At 55.0% G+C, this 20634-nt stretch overlaps 2 protein-coding genes across 2 annotated transcripts; both read left to right on the top strand.

The window, feature by feature from the left end:
* Positions 1-8245: 8245 nt before the first annotated feature.
* LOC135578289 (T-cell activation Rho GTPase-activating protein-like) lies at positions 8246-11641 on the top strand. The gene is made up of 10 exons (XM_065049567.1): positions 8246-8277; positions 8377-8455; positions 8582-8651; positions 8925-9094; positions 9342-9503; positions 9682-9791; positions 10074-10269; positions 10480-10605; positions 10789-10844; positions 11614-11641. Exons 1-10 carry the CDS (start codon positions 8246-8248, stop codon positions 11639-11641), a joined length of 1029 nt encoding a protein of 342 aa, XP_064905639.1.
* Positions 11642-16706: 5065 nt separating this feature from the next.
* On the top strand, positions 16707-19977 carry LOC135578288 (T-cell activation Rho GTPase-activating protein-like). Its single transcript, XM_065049566.1, has 7 exons — positions 16707-17412; positions 17660-17821; positions 18000-18109; positions 18392-18587; positions 18817-18942; positions 19126-19181; positions 19950-19977. Exons 1-7 carry the CDS (start codon positions 17134-17136, stop codon positions 19975-19977), a joined length of 957 nt encoding a protein of 318 aa, XP_064905638.1. The 5' UTR covers positions 16707-17133.
* Positions 19978-20634: the final 657 nt, after the last annotated feature.

The raw sequence follows: 20634 nt of genomic DNA, 5'->3' as shown, positions 1-20634 counted from the left end.
CTTTTCTCATGCCTGACACCCTCTGCTCTGCTCTGCAGGGACGACCCTGAGCCCGAGCAGCAGTGCGTGCCCGTCCCAGCATCTCACCAGCCACTGCTCCGGCAGAGCCAGGCGAAGGTGAGGATCCCTCGGGAAGCAATCTGGGCCATCCACTTCTGTCACACCTGGCCAGGGCATGATGCGCAATGCCAGGGGCCCTTTCTGCTGCAGGGCTGTTCAGTGAGCACAGCACGTTTCTTGCAGGCTGGTGCAGAGCAGCAGCCACCACCTCTTGCCTCCTCCTGCAGCGAAGGTGGCGTTGGCCACTCGGCTGGTGAGTTTGGGGAAAACAAGAGCAGGACGGCCCTTCTCTCCTCCTCTCCCAGACAGACACTCGTGCTGCACTGGGGCTGCTGCTCCCTTTTCCGCAGGGCACGTCCGTACCACGGCTCTGCAGCAGGAAAGACCTGAGCCCCCGGGGTCGTGTACTCCCAAATCATGCTGTTCCCCTGCACACGATGGTGGGGGAAGAGCACTGAGATTGTCAAGGAGAGCTTGCCTGGCATTTCTTCTCCACAGCTCTTTGCTCTCTTCTCCTTGGAACCAGGTGGCTCCAGCAGGAGGAGGAGGTGGCTGCCCTGGCCCTTCGCACGGGGAAGGACCTCAGATGCTGCAGAGGCTGCCGAACCATCAGGCTCTGGCCGCACGGGGGTTCTGTTTGGCCGGCCCCTGGCAGCTCTCTGCAGCCAGAACGGCTTGCTGCCCCAGCCCATCCAGGTAAGCACCCTTAGACAGGCCAACCACATCTTGCTGGCTCCTCTGGAGAGGTGGTGTTCCAGTCCAAGGGACCCCAGATGGCTCTTGGGGACAAATCTGCCTCTTCCCCACATCACCCACCTCCAGCCAATCCCTCCCTTGCCCCAAGGAGACCTGCACACCCTTCCACAGTCACTCCTGACCCTGAGGAGGTTGTCCTGTCCCAGCGCCTGTCTCCAGCGCAGCAATGCCCTCCTCTGTCCCGCAGGACCTGCTGGCTCTCCTGCAGGAGCACGGACCATCCACCGAGGGGATCTTCCGGCTGGCGGCCGGCGAGCGCGCCTCCCGAGAGCTGCGGGAGGCCCTGGACAGCGGCGCCCAGGTGCAGCTCGAACGCCAGCCGGTGCACCTCCTGGCCGCCATCCTGAAGGTGAACCCTGCTGACATGGAGCCCGGCAGCTCCCGGCTCTGGCCGTGCTGACGGGCACCTGCCAGAGCAGGAGCCCAAACCCAGGAGCTGCTGCTCAGCCCGAGCGCTGGCCTGGGGATGCTGCCTGTGCTGCCGGCAGCAGTGGGCACAGCCTGACCCGCAGCCCTTGCCATTGCAGGAGTTCCTGCGCAAGATCCCCTCCAAGCTCCTGCAGGCAGAGCTGTACCAGGACTGGATGAGCGCCCTGCACAACACCAGCAGGCAGGAGAGGCTGGCGGGGCTGAAGGAGTAAGTGTGGCCCGCAGCCTGGCTGCTGCACAGGCACTGCCAGAGCCACAGAAGCATTTTTCTGCTTGTGGCAATGCCCGCAGACATTGCGGGTGGCTCCATAAGGGACTCTTGCCAAAAGGGCAGGGAGGGAGATGGCCGTATCTCAGCCAAGGCAGCCCCTCTGCTGTAAACCAGGTGTGGCCAGGGAACCTTCCCTTGGGTGGGCTTGGCCGGGATCCACCTCCTTAGACCTGTGTTGACAAGCTCTCCTTGATTAACCTTGTGTTCCTGTTCCCTCAGCGTGGCCAGCAAGTTGCCCGAGCCCAACCTGCTCCTCCTCAAGCAGCTGCTCACCCTGCTGCACACCATCAGCAGCAACGCCGGCACCAGCAGGATGACAGCGGCCAGCCTGGCCATCTGCGTGGGGCCGAACCTCCTCAGCCCACCGGAGGAGGACACGCTGCCGCTGGACGTCCTGGTGCAGGTGACCGGCAAGGTACGCTGTGTTGAACGGCCGGCTACAGCCTGCCGGGCCCAGCCCAGCTTGGCTGCTCAGAGCTTCCTGGCTGCCTCCCACCTTCAGCAAACGCTGCTGGGGGAGCTGCTGGGAAGAGCAGCCCCACAGCTGCAGCTTCTGCAGAAAAATGAGGGTCAGGAGCGGGAAGGGCTGTCTGACCCATTTTCAGCCACCGGGCTGGAAAACAATGGTTTGCTGCTGTGTGCAGGTGACGCAGCTGCTGGAGTTCCTCATTGACCACCACGAGGAACTCTTTGAGGAGGAGGAGGCTGGGCTTCCCAGTGCATCCACCGAGGAGTTGCCAGCACCAGGGGCAGAAGCAGAAGCCTCAGAGGTACGGCAGGGCCACAAACAGCTTGACAAAAAAGCCTCCCCGCTTCCCAGGGTGGGACTGCTGCCACAGGAGCAAGCAAGGTCCTCCAGCCACCAGCCTGTAGCTCTGCAAAACTTCAGAGCTGAGCTAGATATGGGGCAAGTAGGTCCCTGCCACATCTTCACTTCTACATTTCCCTTGCAGGTGCCTCCAGTCACCCTGGAAAGTGAACACCTGAGTAGCACCTCTGAGGAGAGCAGGTAACGCGAGCTAGCTTTGATTAAGAGCAGGACGGATTCCGGTTTATCGTGGCATTACCTTTCTAACCATACTATTGAATGCAAAGGTTGCCAGGCTCTTCACCGCTCGACAGGAAGAGAAAACCACCCTGTGAAGAGCCGAGTGATGGGCAACCTGAGAGGAAGAGGAGGAAGCTGGCAACGGAGCACTGAGACACGGGCAACTAAGGAAATCCAAGCAGGCGAAAAGCACCAGGAGCCCAGGTGTGTATCCGCTACCTACAGAAAGTCGCAAAGCCCCACTTTTCTGTTTGTGTCAGCTGGCAATCCCAGTGCTGCCTGGTGTCTGAATCCCAAGGACACAGCAAGGAATTGTTCCAAGTAGCTGTAGACACGGGGACAGTGGCACTTCTTAAAAAGCTCACATTTCACCTGAGGTAATTGAGGCAAGTGAAAAACAACCCAACAATCAAAACCAGTCTGATTTTCCTTCACACCGGGGTTTCTAGCAACGCACACTGAGGGATGCCGCTGCTGCTGCTGCTTGGGCTTTAGAAAGGACATCACAGTGCCCCAGGAGCTCCCCGTCAAGCCCCACTGCCTGGCCGAGGGGCACTGCACATCCCTGAGAACCTGCTGTGCCCCAAGAAGGGCATGTGTTGAGAAGGGGCCAAAGCAAAAATGGAGTCGGTGACTCCTGTTTCATTGGACTTCCCAAAAAACAGGCAACTCACTCATCACTCTTCTTGCCTTCGTTGTTTCATCTGTTCTTTCTGACTCTGTCCTTGTAGCTTCTTGGATTTCCTGGATGAGCTCTGACACCTGGGCTTCCAGGAGCACGATGCGGCCCCGGCACCACCTCGGCGCAGGCGAGGAGAGAGGCAGCGTGCCCTCCTGCTCTGGCCGGCACATTCCACCCGTGCAGCGCTAAGCCAGAGCAGCTCTGCGTGGCCCCCAGACCCGTCCCAGCCCTCGCAGGAGGCCTTGCTGGCTCATCCATCAGCTGCATGAGCAGGTGCCCACCAGCTGGAACATCTCTCCAAGGCGGGGAGCTGGCATGTGAACTTCAGGACACGTGGAGTGCGTTACACACGGTGGTGCCTGGCATCTGGGAGGGCCATGAGGACATGCTGGCTGGTGTCTTCCATTCTGTAAAACCCTCCAGGTTTTAATTCCAGCTACTCGTTCTTGGCAGACCAATGCCGAACCAACGTGCTCCATTCAAGGAAGGAGAACCCATTGCTTCTCTTTGCTCAGGGCAAGTGCGTGTATGCAGGACACCTGAAGAACTCGTTTGGGGGAAGAAGGTAACGTGTCAGCCAGCTGCACCTGCTCGAGTCCAAACCCCGCTGTGCTGTCCCTACCAAGAGCAGAAACTACGTTCAAAAGGCTCCTGTCACTGCACTTTTACTGATACCCACTTGCACATGCTGCAAAAGGCACGTACTGAGCTGCGAGAATTTCCTATAAGTATGGAGGCGGTAAAATGGGCATTGGACGCAATTTTCTCCAGGTTGGAGAAAACTGGTAGCAAAAACTGAAATTATTTCCATACCGCATTAAGATACGAGCATACGGATGGGTCATATGTCGCTATGGAAATGCTGGTCCTTTGTGCCCATCTCATCGACTTGGAAAGAATGTGTCTGTGGAGCTACATCCCACAGGCAAGCTGAGAGCTTTTCCAGGGTTGACTGCACAGGTGTTCTGCAATGACGATACATCCATGCGAGTTCACTCTATTGCGACACTGCTCCTCGGCCTGGCAGTGCTCAAGAGAAACCTGCTTTGAGCCCTCTAAAACCAAAAAAACCCAGTAAAACTCATGACAGCGGAAGTTCTGAAGAGCCTCCAAGCTCAGCTTGTACAGGTTTTAATAGAAGCACAAGCAAAAAGGAGGGAGGGAATGGTCTGCGATGCAGTTCAGATACATATGACAATTATACAGAAAAGCCTTGTATTGCAATGGCCATTTTATTGTATAACTCTGTTATACAGAGAGACATGCTTTATTATAAAAGGAAAGTATGTAATAAAAAGGTTGGTCTTCGTATTAAGCTGTGTTGTTTCAAATGATAGCACACAAAGTCCTGTCGTTTATTTGGTGGTTTTTTTGGTGCTTTTTATATTTCTCCAGTGGAGACCTACTGCTGCACAATGAATTAGCTGCAGTCGGGCATTTTGCTGCGGGCTCAGCCTGTTGCTTTCATGATTCTATTATACCGGACGCTATCACTCCGTTTACCGTTCGATAATAAGTTTTAAAATGTCCCTTCAATTTAGAAGATGTCTGGTATTATTTAGAAATGTTGTATATTAATCTATTTTCTAAAATAAAAACTGCTTATCTGCAATTAACAAACACGAGATACATCTTTTTTTTCAAATGTCAAATCTTAGTTAACTAAGTGCTTTACATTGTATGTCTTGAACCTTGCCAAATGGAGATGGTTACAAGAAGAAAGAGAAACATTTTAAAAAAAGAAAAGGCCCTTGGCCCCAGTGTTTGCTCTTCACTGCACTAGCTACAAAGACCTGTCTGGAGAATGCTGCCACTAGGTCTCAGCCCTGGGGACTCAGGACACAAACCTCCCTGGCAGAAGAGGGAACTAAAACTCAGGCGGGATTCGGCCCACTCTAGCCTCCGTGTCCCTCTTTGGACTCACTGTCCACACAGTCATCACAGGGAGTGCACATCAAGGGCTTGGTGCAGTAGCCTACCCCTGGGCACCATTTGGGAATGATCTGAGATTCCACAGGTATGTCCTCTGGTCTTCAGCCGTGCCCTCAGAAGGGACAGACTGTCCATAGGTCGGTGTCACATCTGCTGGGCTCTGGGTGCTGAGTTGATTACGGCATCTTCAATGGCATTAAGATTCCGGTGTGCAGGAAACCCAACCGAGCCCCGAGTCAATGCAATCAGTTAAGTCTAGAGGTGTCCTTAAGATGCCTGCTTCACGACAGCAGGAATAACTTTACTCTGCTACTAATAATGGGAACTTTACTATTTTTTAATAGGAAGGATTGCAGCATAGCTAAGTCAGGCAGAAAATGAAACGCTATGATCTCTAGCAGCAAGGTCAGGCTTTGCAGGAAGACTACAGAGCCATGGTTCACATACTTAGGGAGAAATCACAAAAGACCAAGGCTCAACGAGAATTTATTCTTGGGCTTCCTGGTCCTTTGAGTTGGAAGCCCAGGGCTGCAGGGGCAGTGACTTTCCATTTGTGGACACTGGAACAATAAGGAAGCACTTGTATCAGCCGAATGCTCATCGTTCCATGGGGCCTGATGGGATCCATCCCAGAGTCCTGAAGGAGTTAGCAGGTGTCATGGCAGGAGCCCTTGCAATCATCTTGCAAAGGTCTGGGAATGTGGGTAGGTCCCTGCTGACTGGAAGCTCCCCACTGTTCTTCCAGTTTATCAGAAGACCCGGGGAAGAACAGAACTCCTAGTCTAACTTCAGTTTCTGGGAAAATGATGGAGAAGGTCATCCTGGGTGCTATTTACAGTCATTTCCAGGACAACGCAATATATCCAGCATTCGGTCAATAAACGTTGGGCTCAAGGCAAACCACAGCGGTCCCTACTTCCTGATAGACTGTAACAAGGACAGGACTTCGTCCTCCAAAAAAAGGGGGCCTCCCAGTGACTGGGAGCCCTCTGGCTGCTCAGCCCATGTGCTCGAGAGCTGCACATATCATGCGGCTGTGGCGCAGACAGTGTCCGTGTGTTGACTGGATGCTCCACATGGGCAAAGCATAACAACGTTCACGAGGGGTGCAGACGTTGCAACAGCCAGAGATCCTCACGGAGGTGGAGACTCTAAAAACCCACGACAGGCACTTCACACGTGGGACTCTCCTCCCACCACCCGCCTCCAGGAGAAGAAGATAGCAGTCAAGCGAGACGCTGCGTGGTTCACGATGGCGGCTCTCTCTCTCTCTTTCCTTCTCTTAAAAAATGTTATACTAAAGTGTTGGTACTTTCCTGACATTTGGCCTCGATTGCGCCTTAATTCCCACCTTAGTAATCATCTTTGATCGCCATCCCCCAGATCGTGATATTTTAATTGCTGTCACAGACAGGTTCGCTTAGAGTTGGAAGTGTCCAGAAGATCTTAAACTTTTAAATAGTACTCTTGAGTGCAATCAGATTGGGTATCACTCTGACTTTAAGCTCAGCCACCCCCACCCCTCAGTAATATACTGAGGACAAGTTGGAATGTGAGGGGGTTTAGTTCCTGCCAAATTCATCCTTTTAACACAACAGCATTCGTAGAGACCCTGTCCCTTGGGGACGGTTACTTCTCTGAGAGGGAAAAGTCAAATGCTTCCCCTAAATACCCACAGATAAGAAGTGTAACTAAGCACGGTACCGCTCAAGGAGGGGAGCGGGGCATTCAAGCTGACTAAAGGTGCCTCTCGAGAAGAGCACTCTCATAGTTTGAAAAGATAGACAACAATCCCAAGATACTGCTTTATTTCTTGGAGGAGCAGAACTCCAGGCTCTCACCACCGGGCTTGGACTGGGCTCAGAAAAAATGGTATAATGGATAATCACCTGTTGACCGAATTCCTGTCTTGCAGGCCAAGGCTCGGGGGATAAAAGGCAAAGGAAAATCTATGCTGTGTGCAGTGTGAGGTGCAGCCTTGATATCTGCGGCAGAAGAGAAGGAGCAACCATGTAAGACCGAAAGCCAGTCTGTTGCACCTCTACAAGACCTAGTTAAAATGTTGCAGCCGCCATTAGAAGAAGGAAGGGCAAATGCCCACTTACTTACGCAAGAGTTGTGTGAAAGACTAACGCGAGCCGGGGATGACCAGCCGGAAAGGGGGTGTAAGAACCCATTAGAAAGGACAGGGAAGAAGACACTGACCTATCCCCTGCCCAAGCTAGAAGATTTGCAGCATCGTTTGGACAAGTTACCTGACCTGCTACAGACGTTGATTAGGACCGAATACTCACAGGAGGACTCAGGGGACAAGGTACCCCAAATAAATACAAAAGAAGTCCCATTTCAGGCCACCAATTGGCCCAAATTAAAGAAAGTGTATGGTCAGATTCCCAAGGAGTCCAAGACCGAGTATGTCTGGAGAGTCTCTCTCATTGAAAGTGACCACATTTTATTGTCCGAAAAGGAAGCTGAAGGGTACTAGGGACCTGGTGTGTGTTTGACCACGGGAAACATGGATATCATGGATTTATGCTTTTTAGACATTCCCCGCTCCAAATCCGTGACAACCTGGAGTTGTGCAGAGAGGTGCTCACTCAAGAAGGCAGCAGTGCAGCTGCTCGGGCTATTGCAGCCGGCAAAGCCAACCTCCCCTCCAGTTTTCCGTGAGAGGGCCAACACTGCTTCTACTTGGACATTTGTAACACGCTGGTGGACTTCATGTCTCCATCCTTCAGTTGTAGACATTGGGCTCAGTGGAAAGCCACAGCCTACAGTGCTGTGCCCACCTCTGGGTTCCCCAGGACGAGAGAGACGTGGGCATCCTGGGGAGACCCCCAGTGCCCCTCCCCCACCACGGCGGTTAGAATGCGACGCTGTGTTGACCCGGCGCTGGCCCGGCAACGGTTCTGTGCCAACAGGGAGCGGCAGGGGGCAGAGCCCAGCTCTTCCCCAGCAGCGATCCTTGGCACTTGGACGCCCTTTGGGAGTCTCTTGGCTGCCTACTGGGCAGGATTTAGAGGACCAGCAGTGTGTCCGGCGTGACAGTTCCACTGTCTTCGCCGGGATGGGCCAGGTCAACTGCTGCCGCGGGCCCAGGTAAGATCACCCACGTCTTGGGGACACCCCAGCACAGCCAGACCCCGCAACAGCCGCTTTTCTCATGCCTGACACCCTCTGCTCTGCTCTGCTCTGCAGGGACGACCCTGAGCCCGAGCAGCAGTGCGTGCCCGTCCCAGCATCTCACCAGCCACTGCTCCGGCAGAGCCAGGCGAAGGTGAGGATCCCTCGGGAAGCAATCTGGGCCATCCACTTCTGTCACACCTGGCCAGGGCATGATGCGCAATGCCAGGGGCCCTTTCTGCTGCAGGGCTGTTCAGTGAGCACAGCACGTTTCTTGCAGGCTGGTGCAGAGCAGCAGCCACCACCTCTTGCCTCCTCCTGCAGCGAAGGTGGCGTTGGCCACTCGGCTGGTGAGTTTGGGGAAAACAAGAGCAGGACGGCCCTTCTCTCCTCCTCTCCCAGACAGACACTCGTGCTGCACTGGGGCTGCTGCTCCCCTTCCCGCAGGGCACGTCCGTACCACGGCTCTGCGGCAGGAAAGACCTGAGCCCCCGGGGTCGTGTACTCCCAAATCATGCTGTTCCCCTGCACACGATGGTGGGGAAAGAGCACTGAGATTGTCAAGGAGAGCTTGCCTGGCATTTCTTCTCCACAGCTCTTTGCTCTCTTCTCCTTGGCACCAGGTGGCTCCAGCAGGAGGAGGAGGTGGCTGCCCTGGCCCTTCGCACGGGGAAGGACCTCAGATGCTGCAGAGGCTGCCGAACCATCAGGCTCTGGCCGCACGGGGGTTCTGTTTGGCCGGCCCCTGGCAGCTCTCTGCAGCCAGAACGGCTTGCTGCCCCAGCCCATCCAGGTAAGCACCCCTAGGCAGGTGATCCACATCCCGCTGGCTCCCCCGGAGAGGTGATGTTCCAGTCCAAGGGACCCCAGATGGCTCTTGGGGACAAATCTGTCTCTTCCCCACATCACCCACCTCCAGCCAATCCCTCTTTTGCCCCAAGGAGACCTGCACACCCTTCCACAGTCACTCCTGCCCCTGAGGAGGTTGCCCTGTCCCAGCGCCCGTCTCCAGCGCAGCAATGCCCTCCTCTGTCCCGCAGGACCTGCTGGCTCTCCTGCAGGAGCACGGACCATCCACCGAGGGGATCTTCCGGCTGGCGGCCGGCGAGCGCGCCTCCCGGGAGCTGCGGGAGGCCCTGGACAGCGGCGCCCAGGTGCAGCTCGAAAGCCAGCCGGTGCACCTCCTGGCCGCCATCCTGAAGGTGAACCCTGCTGACATGGAGCCCGGCAGCTCCCGGCTCTGCCCGTGCTGACGGGCACCTGCCAGAGCAGGAGCCCAAAGCCAGGAGCTGCTGCTCAGCCCGAGCGCTGGGCTGGGGATGCTGCCTGTGCTGCCGGCGGCAGTGGGCACAGCCTGACCCGCAGCCCTTGCCATTGCAGGAGTTCCTGCGCAAGATCCCCTCCAAGCTCCTGCAGGCAGAGCTGTACCAGGACTGGATGAGCGCCCTGCACAACACCAGCAGGCAGGAGAGGCTGGCGGGGCTGAAGGAGTAAGTGTGGCCCGCAGCCTGGCTGCTGCACAGGCACTGCCAGAGCCACAGAAGCATTTTTCTGCTTGTGGCAATGCCCGCAGACATTGCGGGTGGCTCCATAAGGGACTCTTGCCAAAAGGGCAGGGAGGGAGATGGCCGTATCTCAGCCAAGGCAGCCCCTCTGCTGTAAACCAGGTGTGGCCAGGGAACCTTCCTTTGGGTGGGCTTGGCTGGGATCCACCTCCTTAGACCTGTGTTGACAAGCTCTCCTTGATTAACCTTGTGTTCCTGTTCCCTCAGCGTGGCCAGCAAGTTGCCCGAGCCCAACCTGCTCCTCCTCAAGCAGCTGCTCACCCTGCTGCACACCATCAGCAGCAACGCCGGCACCAGCAGGATGACAGCGGCCAGCCTGGCCATCTGCGTGGGGCCGAACCTCCTCAGCCCACCGGAGGAGGACACGCTGCCGCTGGACGTCCTGGTGCAGGTGACCGGCAAGGTACGCTGTGTTGAACGGCCCAGCCCAGCTTGGCTGCTCAGAGCTTCCTGGCTGCCTCCCACCTTCAGCAAACGCTGCTGGGGGAGCTGCTGGGAAGAGCAGCCCCACAGCTGCAGCTTCTGCAGCAAAATGAGGGTCAGGAGCGGGAAGGGCTGTCTCACCCATTTTCAGCCACCGGGCTGGAAAACAATGGTTTGCTGCTGTGTGCAGGTGACGCAGCTGCTGGAGTTCCTCATTGTCCACCACGAGGAACTCTTTGAGGAGGAGGAGGCTGGGCTTCCCAGTGCATCCACCGAGGAGTTGCCAGCACCAGGGGCAGAAGCAGAAGCCTCAGAGGTACGGCAGGGCCACAAACAGCTTGACAAAAAAGCCTCCCCGCTTCCCAGGGTGGGACTGCTGCCACAGGAACAAGCAAGGTCCTCCAGCCACCAGCCTGTAGCTCTGCAAAAGTTCAGAGATGAGCTAGATATTGGGCAAGTAGGTCCCTGCCACATCTTCACTTCTACATTTCCCTTGCAGGTGCCTCCAGTCACCCTGGAAAGTGAACACCTGAGTAGCACCTCTGAGGAGAGCAGGTAACGTGAGCTAGCTTTGATTAAGAGCAGGACGGATTCCGGTTTATCGTGGCATTACCTTTCTAACCATACTATTGAATGCAAAGGTTGCCAGGCTCTTCACCGCTCGACAGGAAGAGAAAACCACCCTGTGAAGAGCCGAGTGATGGGCAACCTGAGAGGAAGAGGAGGAAGCTGGCAACGGAGCACTGAGAGACGGGCAACAGGAAATCCATGCAGGCGAAAAGAACCAGGAGCCCAGGTGTGTATCCGCTGCCTAGAGAAAGTCGCAAAGCCCCACTTTTCTGTTTGTGTCAGCTGGCAATCCCAGTGCTGCCTGGTGTCTGAATCCCAAGGACACAGCAAGGAATTGTTCCAAGTAGCTGTAGACACGGGGACAGTGGCACTTCTTAAAAAGCTCACATTTCACCTGAGGTAATTGAGGCAAGTGAAAAACAACCCAACAATCAAAAAGCAGTCTGATTTTCCTTCACACCGGGGTTTCTAGCAACGCACACTGAGGGATGCCGCTGCTGCTGCTGCTTGGGCTTTAGAAAGGACATCACAGTGCCCCAGGGGCTCTCCGTCGAGCCCCACTGCCTGGCCGAGGGGCACTGCACATCCCTGAGAACCTGCTGTGCCCCAAGAAGGGCATGTGTTGAGAAGGGGCCAAAGCAAAAATGGAGTCGGTGACTCCTGTTTCATTGGACTTCCCAAAAAACAGGCAACTCACTCATCACTCTTCTTGCCTTCGTTGTTTCATCTGTTCTTTCTGACTCTGTCCTTGTAGCTTCTTGGATTTCCTGGATGAGCTCTGACACCTGGGCTTCCAGGAGCACGATGCGGCCCCGGCACCACCTCGGCGCAGGCGAGGAGAGAGGCAGCGTGCCCTCCTGCTCTGGCCGGCACATTCCACCCGTGCAGCGCTAAGCCAGAGCAGCTCCGCGTGGCCCCCAGACCCATCCCACCCCTCGCAGGAGGCCTTTGCTGGCTCATCCATCAGCTCCATTAGCAGGTGCCCACCAGCTGGAACATCTCTCCAAGGCGGGGAGCTGGCATGTGAACTTCAGGACACGTGGACTGCGTTACACACGGTGGTGCCTGGCATCTGGTGGGCCATGAGGACATGCTGGCTGGTGTCTTCCATTCTGTAAAACCCTCCAGGTTTTAATTCCAGCTACTCGTTCTTGGCAGACCAATGCCGAACCAACGTGCTCCATTCAAGGAAGGAGAACCCATTGCTTCTCTTTGCTCAGGGCAAGTGCGTGTATGCAGGACACCTGAAGAACTCGTTTGGGGAAAGAAGGTAACGTGTCAGCCAGCTGCACCTGCTCGAGTCCAAACCCCGCTGTGCTGTCCCTACCAAGAGCAGAAACTACGTTCAAAAGGCTCCTGTCACTGCACTTTTACTGATACCCACTTGCACATGCTGCAAAAGGCACGTACTGAGCTGCGAGAATTTCCTATAAGTATGGAGGCGGTAAAATGGGCATTGGACGCAATTTTCTCCAGGTTGGAGAAAACTGGTAGCAAAAACTGAAATTATTTCCATACCGCATTAACATACGAGCATACGGATGGGTCATATGTCGCTATGGAAATGCTGGTCCTTCGTGGCCATCTCATCGACTTGGAAAGAATGTGTCTGTGGAGCTACATCCCACAGGCAAGCTGAGAGCTTTTCCAGGGTTGACTGCACAGGTGTTCTGCAATGACGATACATCCATGCGTGTTCACTCTATTGCGACACTGCTCCTCGGCCTGGCAGTGCTCAAGAGAAACCTGCTTTGAGCCCTCTAAAACCAAAAAAACACAGTAAAACACATGAAAGCGGAAGTTCTGAAGAGCCTCCAAGCTCAGCTTGTACAGGTTTTAATAGAAGCACAAGCAAAATGGAGGGAGGGAATGGTCTGTGATGCAGTTCAGATACATATGACAATGATACAGAAAAGCCTTGTATTGCAATGGCCATTTTGCTGCATAAATATGTAATACAGAGAGACATGCGTTATTATAAAAGGAAAGTATGTAATTGAAAGGTTGGTCTTCGTATTAAGCTGTGTTGTTTCAAATGATAGCACACAAAGTCCTGTCGTTTATTTGGTGGTTTTTTTGGTGCTTTTTATATTTCTCCAGTGGAGACCTACTGCTGCACAATGAATTAGCTGCAGTCGGGCATTTTGCTGCGGGCTCAGCCTGTTGCTTTCATGATTCTATTATACCGGACGCTATCACTCCGTTTACCGTTCGATAATAAATTTTAAAATGTCCCTTCAATTTAGAAGATGTCTGGTATTATTTAGAAATGTTGTATATTAATCTATTTTCTAAAATAAAAAGTGCTTATCTGCAATTAACAAACACGAGATACATCTTTTTTTTCAAATGTCAAAACTTAGTTAACTAAGTGCTTTACATTGTATGTCTTGAACCTTGCCAAATGGAGATGGTTACAAGAAGAAAGAGAAACATTTTAAAAAAAGAAAAGGCCCTTGGCCCCAGTGTTTGCTCTTCACTGCACTAGCTACAAAGACCTGTCTGGAGAATGCTGCCACTAGGTCTCAGCCCTGGGGACTCAGGACACAAACCTCCCTGGCAGAAGAGGGAACTAAAACTCAGGCGGGATTCAGCCCACTCTAGCCTCCGTGTCCCTCTTTGGACTCACTGTCCACACAGTCATCACAGGGAGTGCACATCAAGGGCTTGGTGCAGTAGCCTACCCCTGGGCATCATTTGGGAATGATCTGAGATCCCACAGGTATGTCCTCTGGTCTTCAGCCGTGCCCTCAGAAGGGGCAGACTGTCCATAGGTCGGTGTCACATCTGCTGGGCTCTGGGTGCTGAGCTGATTACGGCATCTTCAATGGCATTAAGATTCCGGTGTGCAGGAAACCCAACCGAGCCCCGAGTCAATGCAATCAGTTAAGTCTAGAGGTGTCCTTAAGATGCCTGCTTCACGACAGCAGGAATAACTTTACTCTGCTACTAATAGTGGGAACTTTACTATTTTTTAACAGGAAGGATTGCAGCATAGCTAAGTCAGGCAGAAAATGAAACGCTATGATCTCTAGCAGCAAGGTCAGGCTTTGCAGGAAGACTACAGAGCCATGGTTCACATACTTAGGAAGAAAACACAAAAGACCAAGGCTCAACGAGAATTTATTCTTGGGATTCCTGGTCCTTTGAGTTGGAAGACCAGGGCTGCAAGGGCAGTGACTTTCCATTTGTGGACACTGGAACAATAAGGAAGCCCTTGTATCAGCCGAATGCTCATCGTTCCATGGGGCCTGATGGGATCCATCCCAGAGTCCTGAAGGAGTTAGCAGGTGTCACGGCAGGAGCCCTTGCAATCATCTTGCAAAGGTCTGGGAATGTGGGTAGGTCCCTGCTGACTGGAAGCTCCCCACTGTTCTTCCAGTTTATCAGAAGACCCGGGGAAGAACAGAACTCCTAGTCTAACTTCAGTTTCTGGGAAAATGATGGAGAAGGTCATCCTGGGTGCTATTTACAGTCATTTCCAGGACAACGCAATATATCCAGCATTCGGTCAATAAACGTTGGGCTCAAGGCAAACCACAGCGGTCCCTACTTCCTGATAGACCGTAACAAGGACAGGACTTTGTCCTCCAAAAACAGGGGGTCTCCCAGGGACTGGGAGCCCTCTGGCTGCTCAGCCCATGTGCTCGAGAGCTGCACATATCATGCGGCTGTGGCGCAGACAGTGTCCGTGTGTTGACTGGATGCTCCGCATGGGCAAAGCATAACAACGTTCACGAGGGGTGCAGACGTTGCAACAGCCAGAGATCCTCACGGAGGTGGAGCCTCTAAAAACCCACGACAGGCACTTCACACGTGGGACTCTCCTCCCACCACCCGCCTCCAGGAGAAGAAGACAGCAGTCAAGCGAGACACTGTGTGATCCACGATGGCGGTGCTCTCTCTCTCTTTCCTTCTCTTAAAAAATGTTATACTAAAGTGTTGGTACATTCCTGACATTTGGCCTCGATTGCTCCTTAATCCCCACCTTAGTAATCACCTTTGATCGCCATCCCCCAGATCGTGATATTTTAATTGCTGTCACAGACAGGTTCGCTTAGAGTTGGAAGTGTCCAGAAGATCTTAAACTTTTAAATAGTACTCTTGAGTGCAATCAGATTGGGTATCACTCTGACTTTAAGCTCAGCCACCCCCACCCCTCAGTAATATACTGAGGACAAGTTGGAATGTGAGGGGGTTTAGTTCCTGCCAAATTCATCCTTTTAACACAACAGCATTCGTAGAGACCCTGTCCCTTGGGGACGGTTACTTCTCTGAGAGGGAAAAGTCAAATGCTTCCCCTAAATACCCACAGATAAGAAGTGTAACTAAGCACGGTACCGCTCAAGGAGGGGAGCGGGGCATTCAAGCTGACTAAAGGTGCCTCTCGAGAAGAGCACTCTCATAGTTTGAAAAGATAGACAACAATCCCAAGATACTGCTTTATTTCTTGGAGGAGCAGAACTCCAAGCTCTCACCACCGGGCTTGGACTGGGCTCAGAAAAACTGGTATAATGGACAATCACCTGTTGACCGAATTCCTGTCTTGCAGGCCAAGGCTCGGGGGATAAAAGGCAAAGGAAAATCTGTGCTGTGTGCAGTGTGAGGTGCAGCATTGATAGCTGTGGCAGAAGAGAAGGAGCAACCATGTAAGACCGAAAGCCAGTCTGTTGCACCTCTACAAGACCTAGTTAAAATGTTGCAGCCGCCATTAGAAGAAGGAAGGGCAAATGCCCACTTACTTACGCAAGAGTTGTGTGAAAGACTAACGCGAGCCGGGGATGACCAGCCAGAAAGGGGGTGTAAGAACCCATTAGAAAGGACAGGGAAGAAGACACTGACCTATCCCCTGCCCAAGCTAGAAGATTTGCAGCATCGTTTGGACAAGTTACCTGTCCTGCTACAGACGTTGATTAGGACCGAATACTCACAGGAGGACTCAGGGGACAAGGTACCCCAAATAAATACAAAAGAAGTCCCATTTCAGGCCACCAATTGGCCCAAATTAAAGAAAGTGTATGGTCAGATTCCCAAGGAGTCCAAGACCGAGTATGTCTGGAGAGTCTCTCTCATTGAAAGTGACCACATTTTATTGTCCGAAAAGGAAGCTGAAGGGTACTGGGGACCTGGTGTGTGTTTGACCACGGGAAACATGGATATCATGGATTTATGCTTTTTAGACATTCCCCGCTCCAAATCCGTGACAACCTGGAGTTGTGCAGAGAGGTGCTCACTCAAGAAGGCAGCAGTGCAGCTGCTCGGGCTATTGCAGCCGGCAAAGCCAACCTCCCCTCCAGTTTTCCGTGAGAGGGCCAACACTGCTTCTACTTGGACATTTGTAACACGCTGGTGGACTTCATGTCTCCATCCTTCAGTTGTAGACATTGGGCTCAGTGGAAAGCCACAGCCTACAGTGCTGTGCCCACCTCTGGGTTCCCCAGGACGAGAGAGACGTGGGCATCCTGGGGAGACCCCCAGTGCCCCTCCCCCACCACGGCGGTTAGAATGCGACGCTGTGTTGACCCGGCGCTGGCCCGGCAACGGTTCTGTGCCAACAGGGAGCGGCAGGGGGCAGAGCCCAGCTCTTCCCCAGCAGCGATCCTTGGCACTTGGACGCCCTTTGGGAGTCTCTTGGCTGCCTACTGGGCAGGATTTGGAGGACCAGCAGTGTGTCCGGCGTGACAGTTCCACTGTCTTCGCCGGGATGGGCCAGGTCAACTGCTGCCGCGGGCCCAGGTAAGATCACCCACGTCTTGGGGACACCCCAGCACAGCCAGACCCCGCAACAGCCGCTTTTCTCATGCCTGACACCCTCTGCTCTGCTCTGCTCTGCAGGGACGACCCTGAGCCCGAGCAGCAGTGCGTGCCCGTCCCAGCATCTCACCAGCCACTGCTCCGGCAGAGCCAGGCGAAGGTGAGGATCCCTCGGGAAGCAATCTGGGCCATCCACTTCTGTCACACCTGGCCAGGGCATGATGCGCAATGCCAGGGGCCCTTTCTGCTGCAGGGCTGTTCAGTGAGCACAGCACGTTTCTTGCAGGCTGGTGCAGAGCAGCAGCCACCACCTCTTGCCTCCTCCTGCAGCGAAGGTGGCGTTGGCCACTCGGCTGGTGAGTTTGGGGAAAACAAGAGCAGGACGGCCCTTCTCTCCTCCTCTCCCAGACAGACACTCGTGCTGCACTGGGGCTGCTGCTCCCTTTTCCGCAGGGCACGTCCGTACCACGGCTCTGCAGCAGGAAAGACCTGAGCCCCCGGGGTCGTGTACTCCCAAATCATGCTGTTCCCCTGCACGCGATGGTGGGGGAAGAGCACTGAGATTGTCAAGGAGAGCTTGCCTGGCATTTCTTCTCCACAGCTCTTTGCTCTCTTCTCCTTGGAACCAGGTGGCTCCAGCAGGAGGAGGAGGTGGCTGCCCTGGCCCTTCGCACGGGGAAGGACCTCAGATGCTGCAGAGGCTGCCGAACCATCAGGCTCTGGCCGCACGGGGGTTCTGTTTGGCCGGCCCCTGGCAGCTCTCTGCAGCCAGAACGGCTTGCTGCCCCAGCCCATCCAGGTAAGCACCCCTAGGCAGGTGATCCACATCCCGCTGGCTCCTCTGGAGAGGTGGTGTTCCAGTCCAAGGGACCCCAGATGGCTCTTGGGGACAACTCTGTCTCTTCCCCACATCACCCACCTCCAGCCAATCCCTCCCTTGCCCCAAGGAGACCTGCACACCCTTCCACAGTCACTCCTGCCCCTGAGGAGGTTGTCCTGTCCCAGCGCCTGTCTCCAGCGCAGCAATGTCCTCCTCTGTCCCGCAGGACCTGCTGGCTCTCCTGCAGGAGCACGGACCATCCACCGAGGGGATCTTCCGGCTGGCGGCCGGCGAGCGCGCCTCCCGAGAGCTGCGGGAGGCCCTGGACAGCGGCGCCCAGGTGCAGCTCGAAAGCCAGCCGGTGCACCTCCTGGCCGCCATCCTGAAGGTGAACCCTGCTGACATGGAGCCCGGCAGCTCCCGGCTCTGGCTGTGCTGACGGGCACCTGCCAGAGCAGGAGCCCAAACCCAGGAGCTGCTGCTCAGCCCGAGCGCTGGGCTGGGGATGCTGCCTGTGCTGCCGGCGGCAGTGGGCACAGCCTGACCCGCAGCCCTTGCCATTGCAGGAGTTCCTGCGCAAGATCCCCTCCAAGCTCCTGCAGGCAGAGCTGTACCAGGACTGGATGAGCGCCCTGCACAACACCAGCAGGCAGGAGAGGCTGGCGGGGCTGAAGGAGTAAGTGTGGCCCGCAGCCTGGCTGCTGCACAGGCACTGCCAGAGCCACAGAAGCATTTTTCTGCTTGTGGCAATGCCCACAGACATTGCGGGTGGCTCCATAAGGGACTCTTGCCAAAAGGGCAGGGAGGGAGATGGCCGTATCTCAGCCAAGGCAGCCCCTCTGCTGTAAACCAGGTGTGGCCAGGGAACCTTCCTTTGGGTGGGCTTGGCTGGGATCCACCTCCTTAGACCTGTGTTGACAAGCTCTCCTCGATTAACCTTGTGTTCCTGTTCCCTCAGCGTGGCCAGCAAGTTGCCCGAGCCCAACCTGCTCCTCCTCAAGCAGCTGCTCACCCTGCTGCACACCATCAGCAGCAACGCCGGCACCAGCAGGATGACAGCGGCCAGCCTGGCCATCTGCGTGGGGCCGAACCTCCTCAGCCCACCGGAGGAGGACACGCTGCCGCTGGACGTCCTGGTGCAGGTGACCGGCAAGGTACGCTGTGTTGAACGGCCGGCTACAGCCTGACGGGCCCAGCCCAGCTTGGCTGCTCAGAGCTTCCTGGCTGCCTCCCGCCTTCAGCAAACGCTGCTGGGGGAGCTGCTGGGAAGAGCAGCCCCACAGCTGCAGCTTCTGCAGCAAAATGAGGGTCAGGAGCGGGAAGGGCTGTCTCACCCATTTTCAGCCACCGGGCAGGAAAACAATGGTTTGATGCTGTGTGCAGGTGACGCAGCTGCTGGAGTTCCTCATTGTCCACCACGAGGAACTCTTTGAGGAGGAGGAGGCTGGGCTTCCCAGTGCATCCACCGAGGAGTTGCCAGCACCAGGGGCAGAAGCAGAAGCCTCAGAGGTACGGCAGGGCCACAAACAGCTTGACAAAAAAGCCTCCCCGCTTCCCAGGGTGGGACTGCTGCCACAGGAACAAGCAAGGTCCTCCAGCCACCAGCCTGCAGCTCTGCAAAAGTTCAGAGCTGAGCTAGATATTGGGCAAGTAGGTCCCTGCCACATCTTCACTTCTACATTTCCCTTGCAGGTGCCTCCAGTCACCCTGGAAAGTGAACACCTGAGTAGCACCTCTGAGGAGAGCAGGTAACGTGAGCTAGCTTTGATTAAGAGCAGGACGGATTCCGGTTTATCGTGGCATTACCTTTCTAACCATACTATTGAATGCAAAGGTTGCCAGGCTCTTCACCGCTCGACAGGAAGAGAAAACCACCCTGTGAAGAGCCGAGTGATGGGCAACCTGAGAGGAAGAGGAGGAAGCTGGCAACGGAGCACTGAGACACGGGCAACTAAGGAAATCCAAGCAGGCGAAAAGAACCAGGAGCCCAGGTGTGTATCCGCTGCCTAGAGAAAGTCGCAAAGCCCCACTTTTCTGTTTGTGTCAGCTGGCAATCCCAGTGCTGCCTGGTGTCTGAATCCCAAGGACACAGCAAGGAATTGTTCCAAGTAGCTGTAGACACGGGGACAGTGGCACTTCTTAAAAAGCTCACATTTCACCTGAGGTAATTGAGGCAAGTGAAAAACAACCCAACAATCAAAAAGCAGTCTGATTTTCCTTCACACCGGGGTTTCTAGCAACGCACACTGAGGGATGCCGCTGCTGCTGCTTGGGCTTTAGAAAGGACATCACAGTGCCCCAGGGGCTCCCCGTCAAGCCCCACTGCCTGGCCGAGGGGCACTGCACATCCCTGAGAACCAGCTGTGCCCCGAGAAGGGCATGTGTCGAGAAGGGGCCAAAGCAAAATTGGAGTCGGTGACTCCTGTTTCATTGGACTTCCCAAAAAACAGGCAACTCACTCATCACTCTTCTTGCCTTCGTTGTTTCATCTGTTCTTTCTGACTCTGTCCTTGTAGCTTCTTGGATTTCCTGGATGAGCTCTGACACCTGGGCTTCCAGGAGCACGATGCGGCCCCGGCACCACCTCGGCGCAGGCGAGGAGAGAGGCAGCGTGCCCTCCTGCTCTGGCCGGCACATTCCACCCGTGCAGCGCTAAGCCAGAGCAGCTCCGCGTGGCCCCCAGACCCGTCCCAGCCCTCGCAGGAGGCCTTTGCTGGCTCATCCATCAGCTCCATTAGCAGGTGCCCACCAGCTGGAACATCTCTCCAAGGCGGGGAGCTGGCATGTGAACTTCAGGACACGTGGACTGCGTTACACACGGTGGTGCCTGGCATCTGGTGGGCCATGAGGACATGCTGGCTGGTGTCTTCCATTCTGTAAAACCCTCCAGGTTTTAATTCCAGCTACTCGTTCTTGGCAGACCAATGCCGAACCAACGTGCTCCATTCAAGGAAGGAGAACCCATTGCTTCTCTTTGCTCAGGGCAAGTGCGTGTATGCAGGACACCTGAAGAACTCGTTTGGGGAAAGAAGGTAACGTGTCAGCCAGCTGCACCTGCTCGAGTCCAAACCCCGCTGTGCTGTCCCTACCAAGAGCAGAAACTACGTTCAAAAGGCTCCTGTCACTGCACTTTTACTGATACCCACTTGCACATGCTGCAAAAGGCACGTACTGAGCTGTGAGAATTTCCTATAAGTATGG

Source organism: Columba livia, chromosome 1, assembly GCF_036013475.1.
Source record: "Columba livia isolate bColLiv1 breed racing homer chromosome 1, bColLiv1.pat.W.v2, whole genome shotgun sequence".
Taxonomy (NCBI): domain Eukaryota; kingdom Metazoa; phylum Chordata; class Aves; order Columbiformes; family Columbidae; genus Columba; species Columba livia.
This window is presented reverse-complemented; position numbering and strand designations above follow the sequence as displayed.

Excerpts from the sequence above, each read along its gene's own strand:
- LOC135578288 (XM_065049566.1), top strand. The coding sequence starts at position 17,134 with ATGCTGTTCCCCTGCACGCGATGGTGGGGGAAGAGCACTGAGATTGTC. Across the intron at positions 17,413-17,659 it reads TGCTGCCCCAGCCCATCCAG|GACCTGCTGGCTCTCCTGCA; the intron begins GTAAGCACCCCT and ends TCTGTCCCGCAG. Across the intron at positions 18,110-18,391 it reads AGGCTGGCGGGGCTGAAGGA|CGTGGCCAGCAAGTTGCCCG; the intron begins GTAAGTGTGGCC and ends CTGTTCCCTCAG.
- LOC135578289 (XM_065049567.1), top strand. The coding sequence starts at position 8,246 with ATGGGCCAGGTCAACTGCTGCCGCGGGCCCAG. Across the intron at positions 8,278-8,376 it reads AACTGCTGCCGCGGGCCCAG|GGACGACCCTGAGCCCGAGC; the intron begins GTAAGATCACCC and ends TCTGCTCTGCAG. Across the intron at positions 9,504-9,681 it reads TCCTGGCCGCCATCCTGAAG|GAGTTCCTGCGCAAGATCCC; the intron begins GTGAACCCTGCT and ends TTGCCATTGCAG.